The 26,681-nt window shown below is 36.9% G+C and overlaps 4 protein-coding genes across 5 annotated transcripts; 1 reads left to right on the top strand and 3 right to left on the bottom strand.

Moving 5' to 3' along the window:
• Window positions 1-156: 156 nt before the first annotated feature.
• On the top strand, window positions 157-1,722 carry scocb (short coiled-coil protein b). The gene is made up of 4 exons (XM_057350003.1): window positions 157-250; window positions 630-729; window positions 1,020-1,100; window positions 1,600-1,722. The coding sequence occupies exons 2-4, from the start codon at window positions 711-713 to the stop codon at window positions 1,710-1,712; spliced, it is 213 nt and encodes a 70-aa protein (XP_057205986.1). The 5' UTR covers window positions 157-250; window positions 630-710; the 3' UTR covers window positions 1,713-1,722.
• A 1,166-nt stretch (window positions 1,723-2,888) lies between these two features.
• zgc:154054 (Alpha-1,3-mannosyl-glycoprotein 4-beta-N-acetylglucosaminyltransferase B-like) lies at window positions 2,889-16,743 on the bottom strand. The gene is made up of 15 exons (XM_057350002.1): window positions 16,451-16,743; window positions 15,432-15,581; window positions 14,681-14,812; window positions 14,381-14,514; window positions 14,091-14,137; window positions 13,880-13,993; window positions 13,550-13,625; window positions 12,949-13,063; window positions 10,644-10,774; window positions 10,451-10,558; window positions 9,426-9,619; window positions 6,375-6,453; window positions 5,803-5,878; window positions 4,683-4,795; window positions 2,889-3,000 (listed from the first exon to the last, which is right to left on the bottom strand). Exons 1-15 carry the CDS (start codon window positions 16,701-16,703, stop codon window positions 2,983-2,985), a joined length of 1,740 nt encoding a protein of 579 aa, XP_057205985.1. The 5' UTR covers window positions 16,704-16,743; the 3' UTR covers window positions 2,889-2,982.
• Window positions 16,744-17,635: 892 nt separating this feature from the next.
• LOC130563583 (saxitoxin and tetrodotoxin-binding protein 2) lies at window positions 17,636-19,406 on the bottom strand. Its single transcript, XM_057349225.1, has 6 exons — window positions 19,097-19,406; window positions 18,861-19,003; window positions 18,691-18,755; window positions 18,495-18,605; window positions 18,043-18,147; window positions 17,636-17,931 (listed from the first exon to the last, which is right to left on the bottom strand). Exons 1-6 carry the CDS (start codon window positions 19,211-19,213, stop codon window positions 17,879-17,881), a joined length of 594 nt encoding a protein of 197 aa, XP_057205208.1. The 5' UTR covers window positions 19,214-19,406; the 3' UTR covers window positions 17,636-17,878.
• Window positions 19,407-19,408: 2 nt separating this feature from the next.
• On the bottom strand, window positions 19,409-26,565 carry mmp17b (matrix metallopeptidase 17b). Of its 2 annotated transcripts, none has more exons than XM_057349222.1 (12): window positions 26,455-26,565; window positions 24,792-25,129; window positions 24,447-24,579; window positions 24,219-24,372; window positions 23,030-23,138; window positions 22,706-22,883; window positions 22,408-22,584; window positions 22,186-22,294; window positions 21,990-22,063; window positions 21,512-21,661; window positions 21,162-21,419; window positions 19,409-20,832 (listed from the first exon to the last, which is right to left on the bottom strand). In XM_057349222.1, the coding sequence occupies exons 2-12, from the start codon at window positions 24,954-24,956 to the stop codon at window positions 20,492-20,494; spliced, it is 1,848 nt and encodes a 615-aa protein (XP_057205205.1). In that variant the 5' UTR covers window positions 24,957-25,129; window positions 26,455-26,565; the 3' UTR covers window positions 19,409-20,491. The 2 variants fall into 2 exon arrangements, with proteins under 2 accessions (XP_057205205.1, XP_057205206.1); XM_057349223.1 differs by having other exon boundaries at window positions 21,990-22,060.
• Between the last annotated feature and the right edge of the window lie 116 nt (window positions 26,566-26,681).

Raw genomic sequence — 26,681 nt, 5'->3', positions numbered from 1 at the left:
TAAAGGAGTTTTGTAATGTTATTAATGGCAAACAACTGATGGTTCATAATGATATTTGTAAAGAAACCCATTCAAACTTGTATTGCGTTAACAGGTACATGTTTAATAACAGCACAATTAAACTCTATTAAAACACTTTATTTTTTAGCTGTGGCATGTAAAGGGTGCATGGTCCATGACGTAAGACTCCGGACATCGCTGTGGTGGTAGAGAAACATCTCTTTGGCCGGTCTAATTGTGCATTTCAAAGGTTAGAATATGACATTTTATTTTTTAATACATACATATGTTTACCGTTAAGGAAATGACGTGAATTGTAATTTAAAACAGGACTGCAAAAGGCGTATTGGTTTGTTTATCTGATCAGCTGTGGGTCAGCTAACGGCAGCTGAACCGCTAACTGCTGATTTACATCAACACAGGACTACTATGCGCGTTATTTTGTGCACTTCTCCTTAGATGTTACAAAATATAAAATTGTAATAGTCTAGAAATGAATATAAAAGCTATGCACTGAATTACTTTTCAAATGCATACGCTATTTAGTAAGACGAAACGTTAGCAACTGATGGATAAACTTCCATATTATGATTGTAAGCCTTTTGTAATCTCACTGTTTGTTTTAATAGCATCGATCAGGTTGTGCACCCTGGAGAGTGTTTACTTGAGTCGCAGCCCTGCATTTCAAAGACGAAGACAAGTATTTCACCATGAACTGTGACATGGACGGTAAGAAACTGAGGCAATGCTGCAAAAAATCTTCAACTTGTATTAAAGGGAAACCGAAATTCTAATGGATTTAATAGCTAATTGGAGTTGTATTGGTTTTAATGGGAACTATAATGGTCTTCACTGGTCATTTTGGTTGTTTTGTTGGTGAGATGCTATCTGGCAGATGATAAAAAGGCTCAAAATACACGATTTAAAAGATTCTAATGGTTTTATTGGTGAATAGCGGATGGTCCACGTGTTGGTAATGGGGACCATTAGAATTGGTTTAATTCTAATTTGTTTTCCAGGTGACATGGAAAATCAGGCAGAGCTGGAGGAGAAGACCAGACTTATAAACCAGGTCCTTGAGCTGCAAAATACTCTTGAGGGTAACAAAACCATGGCACATAAATACTGACGTTCATTTACCCCAAAACTATTTGGGATCTTAGGCCACACTGAAAAATGTGTGTTGGCCATTACACAAGCATAATAAAGCATCCATCAGGCTTATGTTTGAAACAAAACACATTTTGTAGTTGCCAAACTATAAGTGGAATGTCTATACATGTATAATGTGATCAACCACACCTGTTGTTTCTCTGCTTGGACACCTGTGTGAACTCGTGGGCATCTGATTCCATGCATCCACTAAAATCATCTTGGGACTGATCTTGTTTAAAAGTTATAGCAAAAATGACAGAAGAATATGTCTACGATGATCATGCTATTTTTGAAGCATCAAAATACGTTTTAAATTCAGTGATTGCTTGTCACTCTGTTTAATAGGTCAATTTACATATTGACTGTAAGAGCATGTGTTAAACATCATAAAGGAAGGTATACATGTATAAATAAGGGCTCTGTGCTTCTCTTTCCATCTGGTAGACCTCTCAGCTCGAGTGGATGCAGTTAAAGAAGAAAATCTCAAGTTAAAATCAGAGAATCAGGTTCTTGGGCAGTATATTGAGAACCTCATGTCAGCATCTAGTGTGTTTTAGACGACTGACTCCAAGAGCAAACGAAAATAGGAGAGTATCTCTCCCAAACCTTCTCGTGTAGGTCCACGACCCCAAGCAGAATAAACCCTTGCCATATCAGCCGTTTAAGTTTCCTCTGGGATTCATTTTATAGACGCCACTAAAATAGTTTACATTGTTTGTATTATCCGGTATGTGTGTTTATTTTTTTTAGTCTTCAGTTGCTTTGTATTAAATATTAAAAATAATTTGACTGAAAAGATCATGTGTAAAAAAACATTATAGGTACATTATGCTGCAATGCAATATTTAGGCAGGTTTTAAACAATACTTTTTAATGTCTCATGACTAAACAAACTCATAATTGTTTCAAAATATATATTTATATTTTACATATTTAATTTATTGTTGCGTTGTAGGTCAGAGCACAGCTGTAATGACATAACATTTGCTCTCTTGAACTGTTTGTCTTTATCAGCACTGGATATATTTAAGTTGGGAGAAAACAATTCAGGTATAAAACCTATATAAGACCCTTTACTTGGTGCTACCAAAGGGAGTTTTCTAAAATGCATTACATCTGGGCCTCTGAGTATTTTAAACTTTGTGTTTTTGTAGAATTTTACCATTGTGTGGCCTTGGAAATGCCTGTTTTAATAAATAATATATAATTTGCTGTGGTTAAAGTCCTTCATGCTTTTTAGGACCCTGTGTGTTTGTTCTTGATTTGGTCACCTCACTTCATCTAGAATTCTGGGTTTACATGTATCCACCAGTTAAATTAGGCAATAAGGAACTTCAGGCCTTATTGCAAACCCCCCATAAAGATGTTAAATATCTGATCTATTAGGGGTTAAAAAATTAGACATGAAAACAAAAACAGTATAAACACATACAATGATGAATGACAATTTTGCATTACAAACTGCTGGTATTATTGTCATTTGTTGGAATGAGGTGTTCTCTGACATTAGCATGAATGCCAAATGTTTTCATACTTAAAATGTATATAAAACAGTCACGTTTCTTTATTGCATAGTCCCTTGCAAGTTTTGTCGTTGTTGTAATATAATGACAATTATCATCAAGAAATGATAACAAAACAGAATAAGTTAGACAACAAATATATTTTCATTCACTTAATGAGGAAAACATCCCGTTATGCAGTAGCCTAAGGGTTTGTCCTTAAACAAGAAAGTTCTTTCCCAGAACAACAGGGTGCACTGTTGCCCACATCACGAGATTTGACAGGTTACCATGCAGCTCCGATTTCTCCTCTCTCCCCTGCTCATCAAACTTTAATCAGGATCTGTCAGAGAGAAGTAACTTTTAAGCAAACCTTAGATACTGTGTCACAGCTGCAAGTTTTAACTAAACAGAGAATGTGTGTCACCCGTGTTAAAATACATTAAACACTTGTTGTCCTAATGTATTAAACAAAGCTTAAAAATGAAAAGGACTTGTTAAACAGAATGCTTTCATAGTGTTTAAAACAGAAGTCTTCAGAGGATCGTGTCAGACCCATTTGTTGATAGTTCTAGCCAGAATGAATTTGAATGAATGGAGTCGACAAGAATTTTGCGTTGCAAACACATGCAAATTGCACATTGACTGTGACTATAGGCTAAACAGAGGCTTTCGGCCTTTTTTTAGGTTTATCACTTTATTAAAGAAAATAAATAGCTTCAAACTCGGTTACAGATGCAAACATTTACAGAAGCTTGGTCGTGTTTCGTTATTTAAAAAAGCTAACATGAGCCGCAATGATTAAACTAGACTAAATCTGTCCAAATCTGTTATATAGCCTATGATTACATATACAGTAAATGTGTTAAAGAAAGGAAACACCAAGGTTTAACCGAATACTTCGGCAAAATAGAAGGGATAAAAACTTCCCTGATATATAAAATAATGTTAAAAGTTTGGAGGCTACAATTTGTGCCATCAACATTGTGTCTTAATAAAAATATACACATGCAGATACATTTAAAAAATACCGTTTTATTATCAAACTGTTCTACATAAAGGACTAGTTTAAACAATAAACTGCCCTAACAAGCGCTACAGGAAGCCATTCTCCTTAGTTTTTGTTTGGGTGTATTCAAGAGACAGTTTGCTGAATGTTAGGGTGTGTATGTGCATTGTGTTTTTATGAAATGTTGAGAAATTCAAGTGGTGTTAATTACAACCACACTAATCTGCTGTTAGTGGACAAATTTGGCCACTTTGGGATTCCATTTATATTTTAAATAAATGTCATAAACTATCTTTTTTCTTTTTAATAAATGAAAAATCTTTCAAGTTATATATTTATTTGGTGCTTTTTATGTTATTTTCTACCCCAATTACCTGAAAAATAAGCCATTTTTATGTTTTTCACCCAAAATTCACACGAAAACATGATTATCATTAAAAACGTCATTCCTATAATTTAAACACAATGAAACCCCCCCAAAATGTCCCACTTTAGTTTTTTAGTGACATCTGATTTAATCAAAATAGCAATTTTAATCAAAATTCAATGGCAGTACTACTCACTGGTTGCATAGTCTTAAGTTCTAGATTTTCATACAAGTTAACATTGTTGAATTAAAATAAAATTGTTGGGTACGACTGTGCAAAGATGCCATAATATGCTTACAGATAAATCTAACCATTTTATAAGGAAAATGCAAAGTAGGAGAAAGTAATCACTTATTCGTAGCAACAAACATCAAATTTCGTTCTATTTTTCTTAACTAAGACTGGTTTAGTTAAATGGGAAAACTGTTGCCTGCATCATGCAATACTGCAATAAAAACGTCATAAAGGCCAGTGAATCATGAGAGTGAAACTCTTTTCATGACTACAGCAAACATTTTCTTTTCATGTCTATAGCAAACAATTTCCTTTCAAGAATTTTAGCCCCTCCTGGAAAAGGCAGTCATAGATATCTAAAGGACAGTAAAGCAGATGACAGTGTGGCTGTCGGCTACGAACAGAGCAACTCACCTCGCTGAGAAGAACCCAGACATCAGAATCAGAATGAACCAGAAGGCGTATGGCAGATAACTGCTGTAGTTCTTCATCTACATCGCCTGCAGCCACTCCATTCTTAAAAGAACCTACACACAATACCATTAGACTCTTTACACATCATATCAACATTAAACTATTTATTCATTTTGACTTCTGATCCCACTCTGTATTCTTCACACAAAAAAAACACCTTTGAGTGTGAAAGTGACTTGTATATACTTTGTGAACGCCTTAAAAAAAAGTATCTAAAATTGTATTTTGTGTAGCTGTTGCTTGTTGTACGGTAGGCAATGGGCTACATGTGATATCCAACTTTGGACATTGACGTCTTTGCCCTTTATAAAAACATTGGAAATTGGATTCACGTTTTGTATGTGTGCCATGTAGTGTAGTTGGGCAAACTAGAAATCAACTTTGAAAAGAATTTAAGGAGGTTTGGCAAAAATTACATACACCACATGCACAAAGCTTACTCAGGCCAGGGAGAGAGAGAGAATCAACAAAATATTAACAAAATTGAAAAATGTATGCTTTATTTCCTATGAGATTTTTGTTTGTCTGTGTATTTTTTCTGTGTATTTTATAATACATCCCATATTCTGTGATATGCTCTGGTCAAATATCTAAACCATAATTAGTGTTTTCTCCATTTTGTACCATACACCTCAAATTTGGATGGTAAATCGGATAATCGAAACTGAGGGGTCATTGAAAACAAGTATGCAAGAGTGCAAATATGCACTTCAGACATCGCTTTTGGACACTATATTGTACCGTACACACGTAAGATGAGGCAGCTTGCACCTCTCCATGAAATCGTGCTCACCACAAATTTTCTTCTTCATATTTTCATTTTTATATATGTTTATAAAAATCTTGGACCCTGCAAACACATGCCTGTGTACTCACACCCAGTCAGTTAATGAAAAACAGAACATACTAAATCTGACAAGCTCAATGACTGATGTGTCATTAAAGAAGTCCAGTAACCCTTGTTCACCGTCCAACGAACGTGACATTCAACTTTTTCGTTCAAACAAATTTTACAAATACGTGACGGAAAGAGACAACAGGAGAAAAAATGGTTGCGTACCTATCACAACAAAGCCATTAGCTGAAGGTTTACAGCAGGGCAGTTCCCCTCTTTCCACCTTCTCCTTCACAGCGCTCTGTAAAAACACACAGACACAAAACACGTCTGAGCCCTTCGGTGCAAATAAGCGTAAAAGATAAACTTCCTTGATGAAAGAATGTCCCTGAGGTAGATGAAGGACAAGATTTTAAAGAAGCAAAGGCTACTGCTTTACCATTTTTAGATGTGATTTCTAACAAAGCAAACTAATACAGTAAAATAGAAATATAGAGGAGAGAATGGGTGTAGTCTCTTACGACCACACCAGAATTTTTTTATTGTTATTTAACCATGTACCAAATTTTTAAAACCCTACAACAAAGTTATAAAATATTTTACTGATACCCAAATTTATGACCTGAAGTGACCTGTGATGATTATTTGTAGTTTGAACGTGTTAACATTCAATGATTATATCAGATTCAATAAAACATGGTCCTTGCATTGTGAGTGCGAACAGGTGGTTTTGGAATTTGCATAATGTTGTGGCAGTATGACAATGCTAACCGGCAAAACAATGGCATATCACTTACATAAACAGGTAGTCCTTCCACTGTTGTGTTGTAAAACCTGTCACCATTTGTTTCAATATTACCACTTCGAAAAAGGAACCTACAAATAGATGGAATAAAAACGTACAAATAACATGCTTACACTCAATTTAACATACAAAGAGATAGATTAACAAAAACACACACACTAGCTTAATAGAAAGTCTGTTTCTGTCATTGTGGTGTTTTGTTTTTGACATTTTGAGGTACAAGTTGAAATTAATAGTTATAGGTTACCCAAAAATGAAAATTCTGTCATCATTTGCTCACCCTCTTGTCATTTCTAACCTGTATGAATTTCTTTCTTCTGTAGAACACAAAAGAAGATATTTTAAAGAATGTTGGTTAACGAAAACCGTTGGTCCCCAATGACTTGCATTGGTTTTGTATCCATTCAATAGAAGTAAATGGGGACCAACGGTTTTTGGTTACCAACATTATTCAAAATATCTTCTTTTGTAATTTGCAGAAGAAAGAAAGTCATACAGTTTTAAAATGTCAAGAGGGTGAATAAATGATGACAGGATTTTTGTTTCTGGGTGAACTACTTCTAAGCATTTAACATCCTTTTAAACTGCTTTTTAAGAGGAATAATTCAGTTATGGGCATTCAGTTGGTGTTTTTTCAGAGGTTACGCTACAACATAAACAGAACAGGTAAAAGTCACAATTACAATTCAAACAGTCTTTTATTTCTATAGCCATTTTAAAATGGTACTGAATAAATAACTGAACAAGTGTGAGAAACTGCTACAGTATAAACCATTTTGCAGTACGTAAACTACATGGTTTCCGAAGCACTTCCTGTTTCGCACAAACGTTAGAACAAAGTATACAACAGAACATTTACAACTCATTTGAAATGTTAATCTGTCTGGTCTGGTCTGGGCTGATGACATCGATCATGTTTGATATTCAGAATGTTCATTTTCTTCTCAAGACCACGTCATCCATTTCTAAAACACTACTAATATATCCTGTATATGTTTAATTTAGGGAATTTAAATGACAGAGCTAAAGCGGTGTATTCAGTTCCTAAACAATACGGTCAGTATAGAATATCCTGCTCAGAGGAATAAGTGAAACAGAAACTCAGAAAACGCAGTCTAATATATAAGGGCTGAAGCTGGTTGCTATGTAAATTGATACTGCTATACTGGTTCTTCTGTTTACATAGATTTCTACACAAACAATGCGATATTTAACAATATAAGCCCTGGCTTTAGGTGGAGGACAAAAAGGTGACCACCCATCCTAAACATTCAACACGAAATACAAATTAGGAATTTAACTCACCAACCCTAATTTGGTTAAGATTTTAAAGGTGCAGTGAACTGGCCGTTTTTATAGTTTTATACTATTGTCTGATGTCTACTTATGACGTTCGCATGGTTTTTACATTCGAAAACATCAAAATCAATAAGAAATAGGCTATTTTCTACCCTGGTTTTGAGTCCGGCTTGACAAACGCTCGGTTTTTAAGGGCGGGCCGCATAGAAGACTTGGAAGTAAACGCTGACTGACTGCTATGATTGGATAGCAGCTTGCGTAGTTGACTTAGTTGGAGCCTTCTGTGAATTTGGTTAGACACGTAATGTTACGTAACGTGATTTTACTCAAATTTACGGACGTATTTTCCGGATGTGATGGCAAGGCTTTGCGTATAGTTTGTACAGCCTATAGTTGTATGGTGTTTAGTGATATATGACCGTACATGTCAGCATTTAAGACCCGTGAACCGGACAGAAGATCACTGCGATCGCGGGTCTCAAATGTTATAGTTTTCATGATAAATAAACTATCGTTAGACTCCCGGCCAAAACGACAGTCTTGGCAGATATGGATATGACCCGGCACCAGAAATAATATCAAAACACTTACAAACAGCCTCCATTATTTGCAAACGGTGGATAAATCCTTGAAAAATGATATATGAGCCCGCCAAATCCCAGAGATGCCGATTACAATTATTACAAATGACTATAGGTCCCCAGGTAATACTACCCTGATAGCACACGTACATCTGGCAGACATCTATTTGATGTCTGCATTTTCATCTGCATGACATCTGGCAGATGCTGTTTGTTCACGTCTGCTGTCAGATGTCGTATAGACCTCTAGAAGATGTCTGTAAGATGTGTATGATTTAGAGTGGATGTACAACAGCTCTTTCTAAGATGTTTAGCAGATGTGTTTACACAGCAGATGTTTTCCAGATCTCCAGATCTTTAGCAGACATCTCACAGATGTACCTGTGCTATTTGGGTATCAGGGCATATCAAGCGATCTCTAACAAAGCAATAGTGACGCATAGTACAAATATGCGTCGTTCCTATTGGATCCAATATTGACGGCGCAGCACTGCTTTTTAATTTGAGTCTCTCCGCAAAACCAAGCATCGACCTGTGACTTGTTCAAGGAATCCGCGTTGAAATGAAGCGAACAAACGCTCAATGTTTTCCCCACGTGAGCGGAACGTCTTTAAAAATGAACTTCAACCACGCATTCCTACTGTCGGAATCCGAAGGAAGGTTATGCAGCGACTGTGTTCTTCCACAACCAGGCACTGCACAATATTTTGTGATCTTTAACGGCATGATGCTTACACTCGCTCTATCTGGTTCCGTGCAGCTTGTGTTCAGTACTGTCATGCGCGAACCAGTGGGCAGGGCTCGAGAAGTAGGCGTTGATATTCTTCTGTGGAGGCGGTGTTCAACCTATCTATGACGTCATAGGTGCATTCCAGGACCTGCCGTTCTCTGAGCCTCGTGTCAATAACAGTTGTTATTTCAGTAACAAGGGCGTTTTCAGGTCTGACGCTTACTCGCTTGAATACGTTTCCCTCTTATATAACAAAAGCTCGGGTTAAAATTGTGTTCCTAGTTCACTGCACCTTTAAATATTAAATGAAGCAACATGCCATCATTGTATGACTTTTACAATGGCTTTTGTATCTTTGATGACATTTTGAAGGAAAATGTAGACAAGCAAGCTTGTGTTCTCAGCAAATACATCACTAGTTGTGTTGCCTCACCCTTTGACTGTTTGAGGATTAGAAAATGTGATGACAATATAATCTCCTTTTTTGGGTGTGAGACCCCAGAAGAAGTCCTCTCCTCTGTACGCCCCCTCTAGACCGTGCGTCTGATAGTGCTTCAAACTGCTGCTGAGCTCTGCAGGTGGGTTGTGATGGGATTTGAACAACACCAGGTTCCCAAAGTCTTTATCCTACACATCACATGTACAAACACACACACACGCACTTAATCCCAAAACCTGAAGAACTGCCTTATTGTTTGCTGTATCTTCTGAATCAACATCACATGTACAAACACGGTAACACTTTACTTGAAGGGGTATTCATAAGACTGACATGACACCTTCATAATCATGAAATGACACGTCATGAATATGAAGGAGATTTTATGCATGTTTATGCCAACTGTCATTAAGTGTCATTCGCTGATTTATGTCATTTTTAATGCCAAGATGAATTTTTTTTAGTTGTCTTTGTTATGACAACTTGACATAAAGCAATACATAATATCATGTCAGTGTCTTTGTTATGACAACTTGACATTACCAATGTCAAAGATATTTTATGAGCACCTAACTCCTATCCCACCCCTTACCCAAAACCTAACCACTTGTCAACCATTAAACACAACACACAAGTTAAATTACAGTCACATGTACTTATTCCATAAAATGAACAAAACAGTATAAACGTATTACAAACAAGTCGCTTTGCAAACCTTCTGAACTAAAGTCATACGATAACTTTGTTCAAGGAACTCCGGGAACGGACATCAACGCATCTTTTTTTATTATGATTATTTTACGGACATCAACACATCTGTAAACAAGCCGGAACATTAGAATGACGTGATCGGTTAACGAGAGCCAACAGCATTTTACACTCAACACATTTTCACACGTGTCATGTCATTATTATGAAGGTGTCATGTCAGTCTTATGAACACCCCTTCAAGTAAAGTGTTACCCACAAGTTAAATGCAACCTTGTGGGTGGCTCACCGGAAGAGGAAATTTCACTTACTTTTAGGTTTTGCATTTTACCCTGCAGGGACGAATGCAAACCGACATGTTGAAACAAAGATGGCTTGTGTGTTCTCTTTAGTTTGGCCTTCTCGGTATTGCAGTGTGCCTATGTGAATAGAATCACAATGATGACCAATAAAATGTCTACATCAGGCAAACAAACAAAGACAAAACTTCATAACATCACATACAGAGTTTTTCTCCGGGTTGCATGCTTTGACCCACAGGATGTGATCGAGAAGCCAATCAATAGGCTTGTCCTTGTGGAACATCAGAATGAACTCCACAATCATTGGCAGATCCGATGACTGGAAAAGCTTGCCTGAAATATAAAAAACACTCTAGGTCACAAGTTATTTAACAATTGGTAATAGTATACAGTTTATATGGAAACAGAGTACACTCTTAAGAATAAAGATGCTTAAAAGGTTCTTCACAGCGATGCCATAGAAGAACAATTTTTGGTTCCACAAAGAACCATTCAGACAAAGGTTCTTTAAAGAACCATCTCTTTTATGATCTGAAAAACCTTTTTTTGCCACAAAGAACCTTTAGTGAAACAGAGGCGGATTAACCATATGGGCAATTGGGCGAGTGCCCAGGGGCACCAAGACTTTAGGGGCACCAAATAAACCCGCAATACAAAACATTTTTTTTATAAATGTACATAAGCACTTGTTTTTTAAGACTTAATTCACGCATCTGCGCTAAATTGGCACCATGTGCGGGAATACCCCCACTTCAGATAAAAATGGTTCTGTCCCCCGCACTTTTTCGACACACTTCCGCCAACATTCCCGCCCATGTTATCTGGTTACTTACATAGATTTGAGTGAATTAACATTCAGCCAATCACAAGTGAGTGTTATGAGGCGAGTCGTCTTTCGTGTACACTTTAATCTTCAAACAGATGGAAGCGGTAACGATGCAGAGCGCATTGTTGTAGCGGAGACTAAAAATGCGGGGATTAGCACTGATTAATAAATGTATATATACATGGCATGCGTCAGAAATAAGATGTATAGTGCCGATAATGTTTGCTAATAGTACGTGGAGGTAAGGCCACTATTTAAGGTCCTCCAAACCTGGGTTTTAAAGTGAAAGTGAAGAACGGTGTCATCACTATAGCAATCAATTCATATTTGTCCTTTTTAGTGGAGTACACTTTTATCTTAGTACTTATGTGATCGTTTAGTAAGAAGAATATACACATACTGTGCTTAAATAGAGCGTTTGAATAGCTGTATAGCAGTTAAAATAGTAACAATAACGTTTCATGTTATTTTTATGAATAACCTTGCTATACATTGTAATCTGGTGAATGCCACTTTGGTGAATTAAAGTCCCAATGTCCTGAACATCTGTACATTGTTCCATTGTCCCCCTAATGTGAATACATACATGCAGACTATATGTGTGTGTGTGTGTCCCTGTACTCCCACTTTATGGCACGCACAACATTTACACCTGTTAAAAAAATGTTAGTGATTTTTTTTCACTACATCAAAACCTGAAATGTAACATTACAACAGAAAGCAGGTGCCCCTTAACTACAGTAGGCCTAATTGTTAAAAATGCTTGATGGAAAAAAGTTGTTTTTTTGTGTTCTATTCTACAAACGTGTCATGTTAATGTGTAATTCTTGTAAAATAGTATATTGTAAATTGCTGAGTTTCATTCTTATAAAATCTTTGAATATATAAATCTTTTAATGAGTTGATTCTTGCGTGTGCAGGTGGGTTGATGGGAGGCACCTCTGGGGCTGTTGCCCAGGGGCACCATGAGGTCTTAATTTGCTTCTGCTTCAGATGTTAAAGGTTCTTTATGGAACCAAAAGGTTCTTCTATGGCATTGAAGCACATTTTTTAAACCAAAATATTAAGGGTGGCTTGTTACATTTTTTTGCACTGCATCAAGAGGAAATGATGTTGATTATGATCATGCTGTATCTATGATCTAGAATGAGGAAACACATGAGGGATATTCTTGCAGAACACGTTTTTGTTTTCCAACCATGAAAGCTCATGTTTCATTCCTTTCGGTTCATTTTCCAGCTTATGAGACCATAAGAAAAGCTTAAAGGTATTGTTCACTAGAAACTACTCATGTCACCCTCATGCCATTCAAAACCTGTATATGACTCTTCTGGGGAGCACAAAAGAGACATTTCTAGAAATGGAAGTCAAAATTTGGTTAGCAACGTTCTTCAAAATATCTTCTTTTGTGTAAAAGAAAATCACACAGGTTTAGAATGACATGAGGTTGAGTAAATAATGAAATAATTTTTGGGGTGAACTATCCCTTCATGCTAAGAAATCTACTCTACGCTCTTGCAAACTATACAGTTGATTTCAGAACTGACATTGCACAATAGCCCCAATAGCCACAATTTAACAATAAGCTATTGTATAAAAAGTGTAAAAGAAACTGCTCAAACGAAACTCCTAAAGGGGAAAATGGGGGAGGTTTGCAAACAGTACTGATCCAGACACTGACCGATGAATCCCAGCTGTGAAAACTCCAGGTAAAGCCACTCCTGGGAAAGCACCTGCTGTGTAAACGTTTTTATGTACTCTAAATATCCTTGCTTCGCTATGATATCATCCTCCAGCTGAAAGACAAACAAATAAAAGTAACGATAAAGGCAATGAAACATTAAAGGGATAGTCCACCCAAAATTTAAAATTCTGTCATGAACTACTCATCCTCACGTTGTTCCAAACCTGTATAAATTTCTTTGTTCGGTTGAACACAAAGTAGGATATTTGGAAAAATGTTAGCAACATTTCTGGGGCATCATTGACTACCGAGTCGGAAAAATAACTGTATCTATATATTTTGTTCTGTTAAACACAAAATTTGATATTTTGAAGACTTTAGAAAAACAAACAGTTCTGGGGCAACTTTGATTTTTTTGACAACCCCAGAAATCTCAGTTGCAAGCATTTTTCTAAAGATCTTTCTTTGTGTTCAACAGAACAAAGAAATGTATACAGGTTTGGAACTACTTGAGGTGAAGTATTTCATGACAGAATTTTATTTTTGCGTGGAGTATCCCTTTAAGAGTTGATATCTGTAAAATTTCCAGGGTCCTCACCTGGACATAAAATGTTCCCTTATTTTGGGCATACAGCATGAGAAAACTGTAGTCCAGGTTCTGCTTGGTCCTCCATCTAAAGCCCCAAAAAATATTCTTTAAAAGTGAAAATTATTATAAATTATCCTTAAAATTATTCGAAAATTACTATTCTAAGGCTCAATATTTAATCTCTTCATTAACCTTTGCTGAAAACGCATTGCAACACACAACACATCTACCTCCGATATTTTACATTATAATCATGTTAAAAGTCAAATACTTTTTAATGCGTTCATTGCATTGGGAAAGGAAACATGTATTTACGTTTTAGAAAAGTTAAAGTCTGACCTGACGCGCTCTTTGGAGTCCCCAAAAGTTTCCTTGAGGTCAGTAAAGTCTGGGTAATAGTGACGAGAGGGTGAGATGACTTCTATTATCCCGGAACTGACATCATCAGGGAGACTGCACAGACAGAAATACACTTACTGAACACTTGCTTACGTAATGATATTGAGCTTTCAGAACCCGTAACCGAAGAAGAGATGAACAAACAACTCACTTGTTCTGCACATTCTGTACAACACTATTCACAAACGTTGCATTCGTCTAAAAAAAATTTAGGCAAGTGAAAAAATGAATCACAACAGTTTACTTTGGTCATCCGAAAAGCTCAGTTAGTTGAAATGATGGTCAGTTGGGAAATTAATAGAAACAGTTCTTGGACACATTTGGACCTTTGACCGCCAACATCAAGTAAGTACATTACAGTTCAGGAGTGTGACTAAAGGCTATTGAATATTAAAAAAATAATTAAACAGATAAGAAGACAGAGTCCAAGGACAGGGTTACCTCGGCAACAAACACTATAATGACAATATCCCTCCTCTCGGCAGGTGAGAGGTCATATAAGAGAGACTGGAGCGTGTTCACGAGATAACTCTGTTTCTGCCTGTGCACGGTAGGAACTCCTAACACCAGGGGCACTGTGTAAACATTTGACATTGTGTTTTAGTATGTGTATACCAATGACAATTACATTATTGAAATCAAAGGAATACGACAGATGTTATCATACATGAAACTATATAACTGAGTAAAAATAAACGCATCACATTCATCTGAAACAGTGAATAAAACAGTATAAAGCACCTCCAGAGCGTCCTTGCCCCAGGTGAATGATGGGTTTCAGACTGTCCGGGTGCCGTTTCAGGTGGGGTAAGTAGAGAAGGGCATTAGGCTGTGAAGAGAAAAAACCTGGAAGTGCCGTCTTATCCCTTGTTGCTGAAAGACAGATAATGTCACGATATGCAGGTAAGAACCCAATTGCAGGCAGTGGGGATGAAGGGGTTAACAAAAGACTTTAACAGAAAATAACCACAAAACAAAGACCCACGATGGGGTATAATAACACAACAGGATAATAACAGAACGTAGACTAACTAACACTAAACTGAGATAAACAACACTAGACAAACTAAACTGAACACTTACTTGACTGAGACAGGGGAATCCATAACAGGACCACAAACATGAGACGACGGTAAGCACGACATGAAACCAAACACAATGACCGAACACAGGACAAAGAAACATGAGGGTTTAAATAGGGAAGACAAGCGAGGGATAACGACATGGGGCAGGTGTGGGACATTAAACACTCAGGGAAAGATAACGAGGAAACGAGAGGAATGGGGTGAATGACAAGACACTGGAGAGAACGTATATTATTGTCAAACGGACAATAATATGTTTCTCTCCACACATAACCAAAGACTTTGTCATGGCTCTGCTACAGGACCAAGAAAAACATGACTAAGGAAGCAGAGCCATGACAGATAATAGTGGTACTGCATAACCAAGTGGACGGAATATTACTCCTAAAATGTAGTTGTTGGCTTACCTGTGGTTTGGCTGCATGTGAGATTAAAAGATGCGCTGCGGTTTCGAAGTTGAACCTGCACTTTACGCAACTCATGCGATAAGGCTTTCCCCCGTTGCTCTGCCTGTAGTAATCTCTCATACACCACACTGAGCTGCAACGGTACATTATCTGAAACACAGAACCAACCAACAGGTGTTAAATGTCCTGGGTATAATACCAATATCCTTCAACAGCATATGTGGCATGCTGAAAATAACCTAACAAACAATAAAAGCTTTTCAAAAGCTGAAATTCCTAAGTTTTTGTTTTTATAATAATTTAAATAATCATTTCATTTTATTTAACTGCCACAATGTACTTAAGTGGTCAAAGTCAAGGAAAATGTTTTGAAAAGTTTCCTCTATCTAAAGTAAAATGATTTTTATTTTAGAATGACTCAAAAAGCAATAAAACATTAGAAATATTAGACTTAAATTCAATCCATTTAATCTTTTGATAAGAAAATGACATGGTTATGAAAATTGCCCATGGTTTAGTTTATCCATGGTAACCACAAATGAACCATGGTTTTGCTACAGTAACTATAGTTCAACCATTGTATTTATAGTAAAATAAAGATCATTCAAATCGTAATCAATCCACCAAAAACATGGTTACTTTACTTTTACTATAATAAACTATGGCAAAGTGTCCTAGGGTCTTGTTTCAATGTCAACAGCTGTATACATTTTAGGCTCATTTACTGAAACAAACTATTAAAAAGAAAACGTTTTATTTCAAAACGTATCATGTGGAACTCTCTTATCTGAGAGGAAGCGTGTCTTTTTGCTCTAAGCTACAACTGTCAAAACTCAGGGAAGTAAAACCCACAGGGTACATTTTTTTAAACCATCAACATACACAGACGTGTCTATCACTAAAGTAAAGTTGGTTTTTAGACCTCTAACCAATTATCAATTCACATACTTTAAAACTGTTGCTGACAATAAATGCCACATCATCCACAGCAGTTCATTCATCAGTATAATCGCACTCACCTGGTTGCGCTTCGTGCCAGGAGGTTAACATCAACATACATCCCAAAATACCCAAAACAACTACAATAATGCCACTCCTGGGCCTCATCTCCCAGGTATTTCCCTGGAATACAAGACTACAGGTATAGACTTTGGCACGTATACACCTCAAAAGAAACTTCTGTTTAATTCCTGGAGTTTGAGTGCGATATAATCTTTTTTTTATAATGTGGCGCAAGTCTCTTATCTCCAAACCACACCAACTTGTATTCATTCCTATATGCGTCGAAACTGATGCCAATAGACAGCGTGAACAAAATAATCCGATCACACCTTTAGACAGCAAATATCACCACCCTCCACCTGTCCGGTTCATGCATATTTATCAGGTTTTGCATATTTATGAGAAATGTACCTGCTGGCTCAAACTCTTGTTAGGTAGTTGTGAGCTGGGAAGATGGACAGTAACTCACAAAAAAAAATGAAATTTACAATAATGCGTACTGTTATTGGCCATTCAAGCGTTATTTAAAATGAACACAATAAAATATGTGATTTGTATTTTAAGTACGTGTGGATTTCCCATGTGCTCGATTTGAGGACTTTTGATTTAGAAGTTTAATCAGTTAAAAAAGTAAAACATTTGCGCATCAACACAGACCATTGTGAGAGTAATTAATGATACATGACATTCAAAGGGCAATCGACCATTGAACGAATTTCATATCCACAGTTTACCAGCAGATGATGTTATGCATTGCAATACAAAAGACAACAGTGTGCTTTGTATAGGCTACTTCATCTTTCCTCTCATCTATTTTATAATCAGGCAGATTGAAATTTTATTGAAACACGAATCATTTGCTTGCTTATTGTGATTTTAGTTTCTAACATATCTGTTTGGCTGCTTGTAAGATTAATTATTTTATTAACTGATGGTGGATCATTTAAGAACAATTTTTGAGATTTTTTTATCTGACTCCATTAAAGGGAACAACTCGAAGGTGAGTAAATGATGACAGAATTTTCACTTTTTGGGTGAAGTATCCCTTTAAGGAATATATGAAGAGACAGCGACCCCTTGTGGTTTTCCAAACTATGAACTTGAACGTTTTCATAGGCGTTCTTTCTTTTTTGGTATAACGTGTTTAGTCTCTAATATACACTGTGCAGTGAGATGTAAGCCACACAACTCCAGTGGGTAAATACATTTATTTCTAGTGAAACCATACATTTAAGAAAAGTATTCATATTTCAAACCATCTGACTTCTATGATAAGCATTTGTGCAATTCAAAATGTCTTTGTGGTGATGAGGGTTAGTTTGACATACTTATCTTATTACTTTAAACAGCTTATTAAAACACACACAAGGACAGAAATGCAAAGCATTCTTTTTTTATAATCATTTTTATTTTCTGTGATTTCTAAGAGGTTCCAGCGTTGATAATTAACCTGATTTGTCCACATTCTTCTGGTCAGTCTTTTCCACATTACAGAATTCTGCAACAAGAGTAAAGAAAAACATTTAATGTAATTTACATTGTAATTCAGATTATACTTTGAACGTAAAAATTTGTCTAAAATGAATTATAGACTTTATTTTGGCCACACCTGTTACACCATCATATGAGTACTGGGGTTCTCTTCTGAATCCAAGACACTCAGCTTGTTTCCAGTACAAAGCCAAATCATTTTCATTTTGGGGACTTTGTCTCTCTGTAGCATCAAAGGATAAATATCATATCTATAATTTGTTTTTTCAACAACAGTCAGTCACTGAATATATATTAACTTAGTGGACAATGGCCCGATTTTACAGACATGGCTTAGCTTAAGCCAGGACTAGACCTTAGTTAAACTAAAAGATTTAAGTCGCACTTATAAAAATGCCTGATAAAAAGACAAAACAAGGGCACTGACATGTTTTAATGTGTGTCAGGGCAAGTTATTATTAGCTAAGACAGCTCAAACATTCATTTTAGACTAGGTCTAGCCTTAAGCCTTGTCTTTGAATGCGGACAAATCTAATGTGATAAACCGTCTACATGCCATAAGTAACTTACTGAAAAAGTAGAGCGACTTAATGGTCTCATTTTTTACTTTGCTGATAAAGCTCATGGTGAGGCAGTTATAACATGACGGCAACAATTTGCCCTCTGTTGATGTGTCATTCTCTATGAACCAAAAACAGCATTAAATGTATTAAAGCTCAGAACACCGGAGTCTTAAATGAAATAAAAAAACATTTAGTTAACTTACCGATAGCATAAACTGTACTGTCTTTAACAGTTGTGTTAATGGTCTGATAATCACACTTTCCTCCTCTAACGGGGACGAATAATCAAATATTAGTACATTATTCAAAACACTGGTCATATTGACTTAACCAGAACATGTATAACAAGGAACGTAATGTTTTAAACTCTTACAGCATGTTCCCCTGACTGAGGGTCGCTGTCTCTGCGTGAGAACTGGGACCAAAAACTATCCACGAGCTGTTCACAGTTTTCAGAATGCTTGTGAACAAATGGTGATCAGCTATGCCCTCAAGGAAGATCCATTTCCCCATGATCTGATTCAAAGAAAATACAGCAATGCAATAACTGTCTAACCAATAGACAAGCGTTGTATGTCATTTTAATTGACTAAAAATTAGGGCACTTACACTTTTGTAGTCATCTTCCAGGATGAGTGGTTTTGTGACCTCTTCGCACTTTGGCACAGCGGCCTGACTTATACTGAACAGGCATAGAAGAGCAGCTGAGAACAACCAGTTAGACATTGTAGAGCTTCTAAAAGAACAATTCAGATAATTTTGTAGTATTGCCAGTGCGGTACGAGTGCCTTATGTAGACCTGCCTGCCACATCTTATCATCTGGTTTTTCTGAAGTGATGCAATAGGGGACCTGTTCCAGAAAACTGGAATTCAAATTGTGGACTTTGAGAAGCAGTAAATTCACAACAGCAACACTGGAAACACAACAATTTAATGCAAAAAAATATATATTTAATGAAATAATTCACCCGAACACTTTGTAACTTTGTATTGCAGAACACAAAACAAGTTATTTTGAAAAATGTTGGTAACCAAACAACGCTGGACCCCACATTGTATGCACACAAAACCACTCAGAAGTCTAATACAGGCTTCGAATGACACGAGGTTGGATAAATGATGACGATGAAATGAATGATTTATTTTTGGGTGAACTTTCCCTTTAAAAATATATCAATGCATCAAATATATTCAAGCAAATTAAATGTTTTATTTATGGTTCCGATTCAATGTTCTGAAGAGTTTTTCTGTTTCGCAGAATAGACCGTCACTACTGAATTACTATCTTATTGTCAAATCTTTCACACTATCTCATTTAGTACAACACTGTACCTCCTGACATTTGTAAGCATAGTACGATTGATCTTCGATCACGCAATATTTTATAAAGACAATATGAATTCAATCACATTTGAACCAAGAGATCTTTTGATCTCACTGTATAACACTTGTCCACTCAATTATCATAATCAAAATCTCACAGACATTACAATTTTATATTATGTATATATGTTATTGCCTAGCCACATAAGCTTTATTTGGCACAATAAAGACAGACGCACTAAGCTGTTAATCATTACCACTGTGTCATTTGGTAGTGTTTGTGTTATACTGTGGATTACAAATCCAGAGGAAAATCCTGCAGGATTTACCTAACCTCAAACTTCCCAAACCTTCTGACCAGTGAATTTTCATGACCTTCTCAGTCATCTCAGTTTCCATCTGACGAAATTGTTTTAATCTGAGCATAACTAGAACACAATGTGTTCGGTATATACAACATTCCATGACTTGTCAATGACCTTTAAGAATTGTATTCGATTTTCATAACTTTTCCACATCTGGAAATCACAGTTTACAAACTGATATTTCCAGGTTTTACATGCCCTAATAAAAGGACATTGTTCATAAATGCGACTTTGTAACTTTTACAGTTGTCTTGCTCTGATCAGAAACCGAATGCCAAGTTCCCAAAGTTGTCTGTGAGTGTGTTAAAGTGACAGTTAAAAACTCAAAGCGAGCAGAAATAAAACAGGCAGTAGTAACAGAGTGTGTCCAGTAGGGGTCACTGCAGTGTTCAGACATGGACAATCCCAGTGATGATGTTTCTCTCTGTCTGTTTCCTCTTTGTGTCTGATCTGATCGACTATTCTCTCTCTTTTCTGCTTACGAAGTTCCTGTTGACCAAAGTGAGAGATCAATGAGATGTCACCGGGGCTATAAAACGAAGGCTGAGGGCAGTCCAACCAATCAGTGGCCAGAGGGCGGGGGTATCCCTCTTCAGGGGTGGAGCCAGGGTGAGTAAATTTCCAATAGGAATCGCCTTTGAAAACGTAGGTTGAACCTGAATGACACAGAGAATAAAAACATACATACAAATACATGATTCACTGTTAAATATTTTATGTTATTTCAAATCTGTATGACTTTCTTTATTCTGCAGAGGACAAAAGAAGATATTGTGAAGAATGCTGGTAACCAAACAACATTGACCACCATTGACTTCTATTGTATGGACACAAAACCACCAAGACGTCATCTCTCAAAACATCTTCTGTGTTCCACCGAATAAAATCATATACAGGTTTTGAACAACATGAGGGTGAATAAATGATGACAGAATTCTCATTCGTCGATAAACTATTCCTTTAATATCAGGTGTCAAATACACACCTTTAAAATGTCCATCCTCGTCTCTCTCGTCATTCTCCGTGATAATTCCGTTCACTCCTCCTTTAATGAGCTCACTCCAGACTTCACTTTCCTCTGGGTTTCCCCTCTTTTCTCTTTCCTCACTCATGGACCCCCACACCACACCCTGGGTAGGATCCCAGTGCAGTCCTTGCCAACTTCCTTGTGAATCTTCTGCATCCAGAGACTGTGGAAAGCCTTCTTGAAGAGACAGATCCTTGAACAGCCAAATTTGGGACTCTGTGCATGAACAATACAAAGAAAGCCGTTGGTGGAACTTGTACACATAAAAGCAGCATAAACTAGATGTAAAAGGGTGTTGGATTACTGACCACTAATAAAGATGATGGCATGATCCACGTGCCTCTCCAGAACAGCTCGCAGAGGAGGAAGAAAAGATGGAAGAGCAGACCAGAGTCTCTGTATAGAAACAGCCCGGATGGAAACCAGACCACCTCTGCTCACACGCCACATATTCTGCCCTGCAGAAACTACGTTTATATTAATGTGCTCACAGTAAAAAACCTTTGCTGTATATCGTCATTTTGGGTTGAAACGTAAAATTGCAGGTTACTTTATGTACTTATCTTAACTTGGATTAAAGTCAAATTTTCCAAAAAATTGGACCTGACGGCTCAATTTATGAATCATTACTATAAACCTACCAATGAGAATCAGTATAAGATCAGGATAATTTTTCATTTAAATGTGGATTTTTATGTACTTGCTCAGTACCTGAGCTAATGGATTTCATCTTACATTTCTAAGTTATCTTTAAAAATGCTTTTTATAAATAACACAAAAATCGACCTTTGAAAAAGAAGATCTCTCCTCGGATCTTGGCAACGGCGTCGAAACTGGTGTTACAGCGATCCACGGAACTTCTTAAGACAAGAAAACCGAGATTTCTTTTCTCTTCATCACAATTATTATTAATACTTCTTGGCTAACGAAAATTCTAAAACAAATCAAATCACATCTTTGTGATTAAAGTGACATTTGCAACCTGTCAAAATGGCCGTGTGTGAGTCTGTGTACACCGCCGTGTCGATGTCGCAGTTGACGTTCCGTTACAACAAGAGGTCTGTCAGTTGGAATATGGTTCCCCCTCTGACCTAAATTCACAAACAAACAGAAAATATTCTTTTCAGTCTTCACATAAAATTATACGTATGTGAATTGCAGAGCTTTCAAAGAATAAGAAAAATATATTGGACAAGAGATTTACCATAAAGGGCTGTTATATGTTGAAGGTCATGATGTCCCAGACGGAAGTGTAGGGGGTCTCCCAGGGGTCCCTGGTAGTACGGCCGCATTACAGATTGTCGTGCCGATGAATGGGTCAGTCCGAGGGTGTGACCGAGCTCATGCACGAGCACTGTAAACAGATCTGTCCCTTCCGTTGCTATATATGTACACACAATGAAGAATGATGTAAGTCTCTTCCAGATCACCCTGTTGAGGTTAATTTTGCGCTACTAATCGTCTGATTATATTGCTTACCTATGAATGTTTCGTGAAATTACCTGGTTGTCTGAAGGCCCATTCCTCCTCTGCATCCAGGTGAACTCCACCCGCCCTTTCTGGATCTGACGGAAAGAACGCATGGCCGACAGATCCACCTGCCCCATCAAAGGGAAATCCATCTCCATGGGGACCACGCAAGAAATCTATCTGGAGGTCAGCCCCCTCTGGTCCTCGCACCTATTGGATAAAAGTATGTGACTAAAGTGTTGAACGTGTATTTGCATTGAATAAACAAATTTAAAAAGATTTACTTTTTATAGTTTTGTAGGAAATAAAACATCATATCATTTGGAGGCCAGAGAAGTCTTTAAAGCTCACACAACCTCATGGAACTCAAGCAGTGTCGGATCAGCCCACACTCTCAGCGAGTAGTACACCAGGGAGCGAATTACTTCACGGGATAGTTTGGAGGATGCTGGGTAAGAGCGCAACCTGAGGAAAACAAAAGAAAATCAGCTCAAAAAGGAACTAAACTCTTATTACCTGTTGACTATGAAAATGACGGATCGGTGTGACTGGAGCTGCTGTTTCATTTATATTGTTGTATTTATTTGAGGGCAACAAATTAATAAAATCATTAATGACAGGCATCAGTCAACATCAAAAAATATTACATCTTACATTTACATCCTACAGGACAAAAAGGACTTACAGTAATATGTTGCTGTGTTTAGAAAGGGAATGTGTTCATGTATCAGTCTACCTCTTAAGTTAACCGCTTGTGATTTTGTTTCCATATTTTGTTTTGAACATTTGCTTTTGAACTACGTAGTGTAAGGGTGGGTTGGGAAACAGTGCAGGCCCTACATTTCTTAAACATCTATTTTATTTTTTTAAAGTATCTAATCGCGAATATTTGTGCCTAAATTAAATAAATATCTTTTCAACTCAAATAACATTTTCGAAGCAAATACACGTCGAATATAGATGCCTTACCTGATCTGGTGTTCGCCATTAGATTAGTTTGTTTCCTAACTCTGTCGGCTACCTGCTCTAGTTTAGTTTGCTTGGATATAGTCTTGATTCTAGAATAGTGCCCTGATGGCGGGCAGGTGGTCTTCAGTTTACCCCATGGTCTCACTAAGAGTTAGAAGTAGGTCTGTACTGTAAGGTGGGTGGGTTGGGAAACAGTGCAGACCCTAGATTTTTTTAACATCTATTTCAAGTATCTAATGGTGAACACTTGTGCCTAAATTAAATAAAAATATATTTATTGTGTCATGTGTTTTTAGTTGACAATTGAATTTGTATTTGAATTGAATGGTACATCAATTACTATTTTTACATGTGCACTGCAAATCTCTTCACTCCCATTGACATGCAGTTTTTATTCTTTTTTTTTTTTAACTGCCATTATTCACATGCACAACACAAGTATGAACTCTGAGACAGTAGGTGCTTGGTCACTGTTTTAATATATTTACGATTTTCTACACAACCTTCCTTTCTTATGATATTGTGTTCAAGCCGCTAAAGGCAGACAGGGCCAAAAAGAAAAAGAATCAGTCTGACCTCCAGTTGATATTTCGTCTGGCCCAGGTAGACATGGTCCTTTTAATCCTTTGACTCTGTGTATCACTGTGTAACGCTGACAACTGAACAGTTTGGTCATCCTCATCTGGGAGTGAACATCGAGGGGTCTGAATTAACTGAAGTGTCTCTTCATCTGTGACAGTAAAGTGGAACAATTTAATGATGTAAATTGGAAAGGCAGCAAAGGAAAAACAATGCTTTTCGTACCTAAAACTCCAGTGTCATCCAGACCAGCAAATCTCTGCATTTGCTTCACAGCTTGAGTGACAGCTGTCCAGGCCTGTAACTGACCTGTAGAGGGATCAGGGGGTAGGAGGTATCCATATTTTGTGAGCCAGTCCTGCCGAAAAATACACATTCACACATGAAACCATAAAAACACTTAATTTATAATTATACAACTGTATATAATTACCCCCCAAAATGTTTATATTTGACCCAACCATTAGTAAAAACAACACAGCATTTTTTAGAGTTAAGGGGTCTTCCAATTATTAATATAAATGCAGAAATACACATAAAAATACATTACATTGCGATGCATGCTCTTACCACAAGTTTGATACTCTCATCTTCTGTTGGTTTAATAGTGGGTAAAGTAGTAGGCGTTACTGTGCTGGTCAAGCTGGCTGGTTCATCCTTACCAGCTGTTCCATAAATTCCCACTGTGTGTCCACATATGCAGACAACAACCGCTGTCCAAAACACTGTCATCATACTTAGAGTACATGCATCATCTGTTTGGAACACTTTACCAACAAAACCTATGGCAATTTTTGATAGAGATTAATAAATGGCAATCCTTTTCAGTCCAGAAGTGATTCTGAAGATGTCATCTTTGGTGAATCTGGTCTGCCTTGTGTTGAAGAATTGTAGAATTGATGCCAGCACTTTAAATACACAATGTAGGGATTATTTTGTGATAACTATAACAAAACCACACAGAGTTACGGTCTATAGGCATAAAAATGAAAAGATGACTGTTGCAATCACAATAGAGAAGTATAACAAATCAAATCTATTGCAGGTCAATCCATAGTAAAGTCTAAGAGCACTAAAAAAATGAAGTTTGTAATTTTTGATCAATTTCTACAAAAAAGTGCAAACACATTAAGTCGTAGAGTATATGCATCTATACGGCAATGCATTTTTAATATACGTTACTGCATTGATGGCTGGTTATAAAGATGCATCATTGAATTGAATTGCAGATGCTTTATCAAAGAGAGGGGAATGAAAAGGTTGCAGAGGTTTTATGCGTTTCATTTTCTAAAACATGTAAAAGAGATGGAACTCAGGGCACGTGAGCCTTTGATTAAATTGAGAGGTGTCATTTAATTAAAGAAATGGGGACAATGTGGGTGGCGGCAAGTTGTAAGACTAAAAGAAAACGGGGGGCATGAGGGCATGTAAAGGAAGAGTTATGGAATAATGGAATTAAATGAAAGCGCCGCTGTCTCAGGGGACGACTACAGAGGACAAGTAAAAAGGGGAGTGACGGGAAAAACGGGAAATGACACAGTTATGAGAACATGAAGGAAAGCATGTTCTGACCCAGCCAAATATAGACAGTAGGAGAGATCTTGTATTGATAAACATAAATAAATGTAACATTAAATGTAATCTGTCCTGACTAATAACCAAAATAGTGATATTGTCTGCATACGATTATCAGATTCCCCTGGCTGGGTAAGAGTAGTCTATACATATGCAATAATATGTTCAATTTGTGCAAAAATATGTTGAAGTCCTGCTGAATTAAAATGGCATTGTTATGCATTTACAAAGCGTCTCTGTTATAATTTAACATGCTATGTTTGCATCGTGTCATGCGATTGAGATTGAGATTGTTTTGGACTGCCTAACAATATATACACATAAAATTGTGAATAGACTCATTTAAGTTACATTTACATGCAGCACTTTTAACGCATTACAATAAACATCTGCTCTCTATTTACAAACAAATCTTTTCTTTTGCCAGTATGGCCAAAGACAGAGATTTTAGTTCCACTTAGTACATATTTTTCTTGAAAACGTATATCAATTTAAAGCTACAATAGCATTTTATATGACAACAGGATTATAATCATAATCATTTAAGCTCAAATCATTTATACAACAGCAATGATAAATTACTAGAGTTTATATAAAGTGAGAACAAAAATAAAAGCAATCATTTAAATCACAATACAGAAAAACAAGACGTGCTTACCTTTCCACGTTCAACAACTTCAGACTCTTTCCTCTTTTGCACTTGCATGCTCTGTCGTGCTTGCCCTCCTTCTCTCGAACAGATGTGTTCCTCTCATCTCCTCAACCCCTCCCTCTCTTTCTGCCTCTGCACTTGCACAACGGACTCCTAATACCCCCCTCAATAACGTCCCACCCGCCCCTGCTAAGTGCATTTGTCACTCTCTCTCTCTCTCTCTCTCTCTCTCT

The sequence above is a fragment of the Triplophysa rosa genome, linkage group LG13 (assembly GCF_024868665.1).
Source record: "Triplophysa rosa linkage group LG13, Trosa_1v2, whole genome shotgun sequence".
Taxonomy (NCBI): Eukaryota; Metazoa; Chordata; class Actinopteri; order Cypriniformes; family Nemacheilidae; genus Triplophysa; species Triplophysa rosa.
This window is presented reverse-complemented; position numbering and strand designations above follow the sequence as displayed.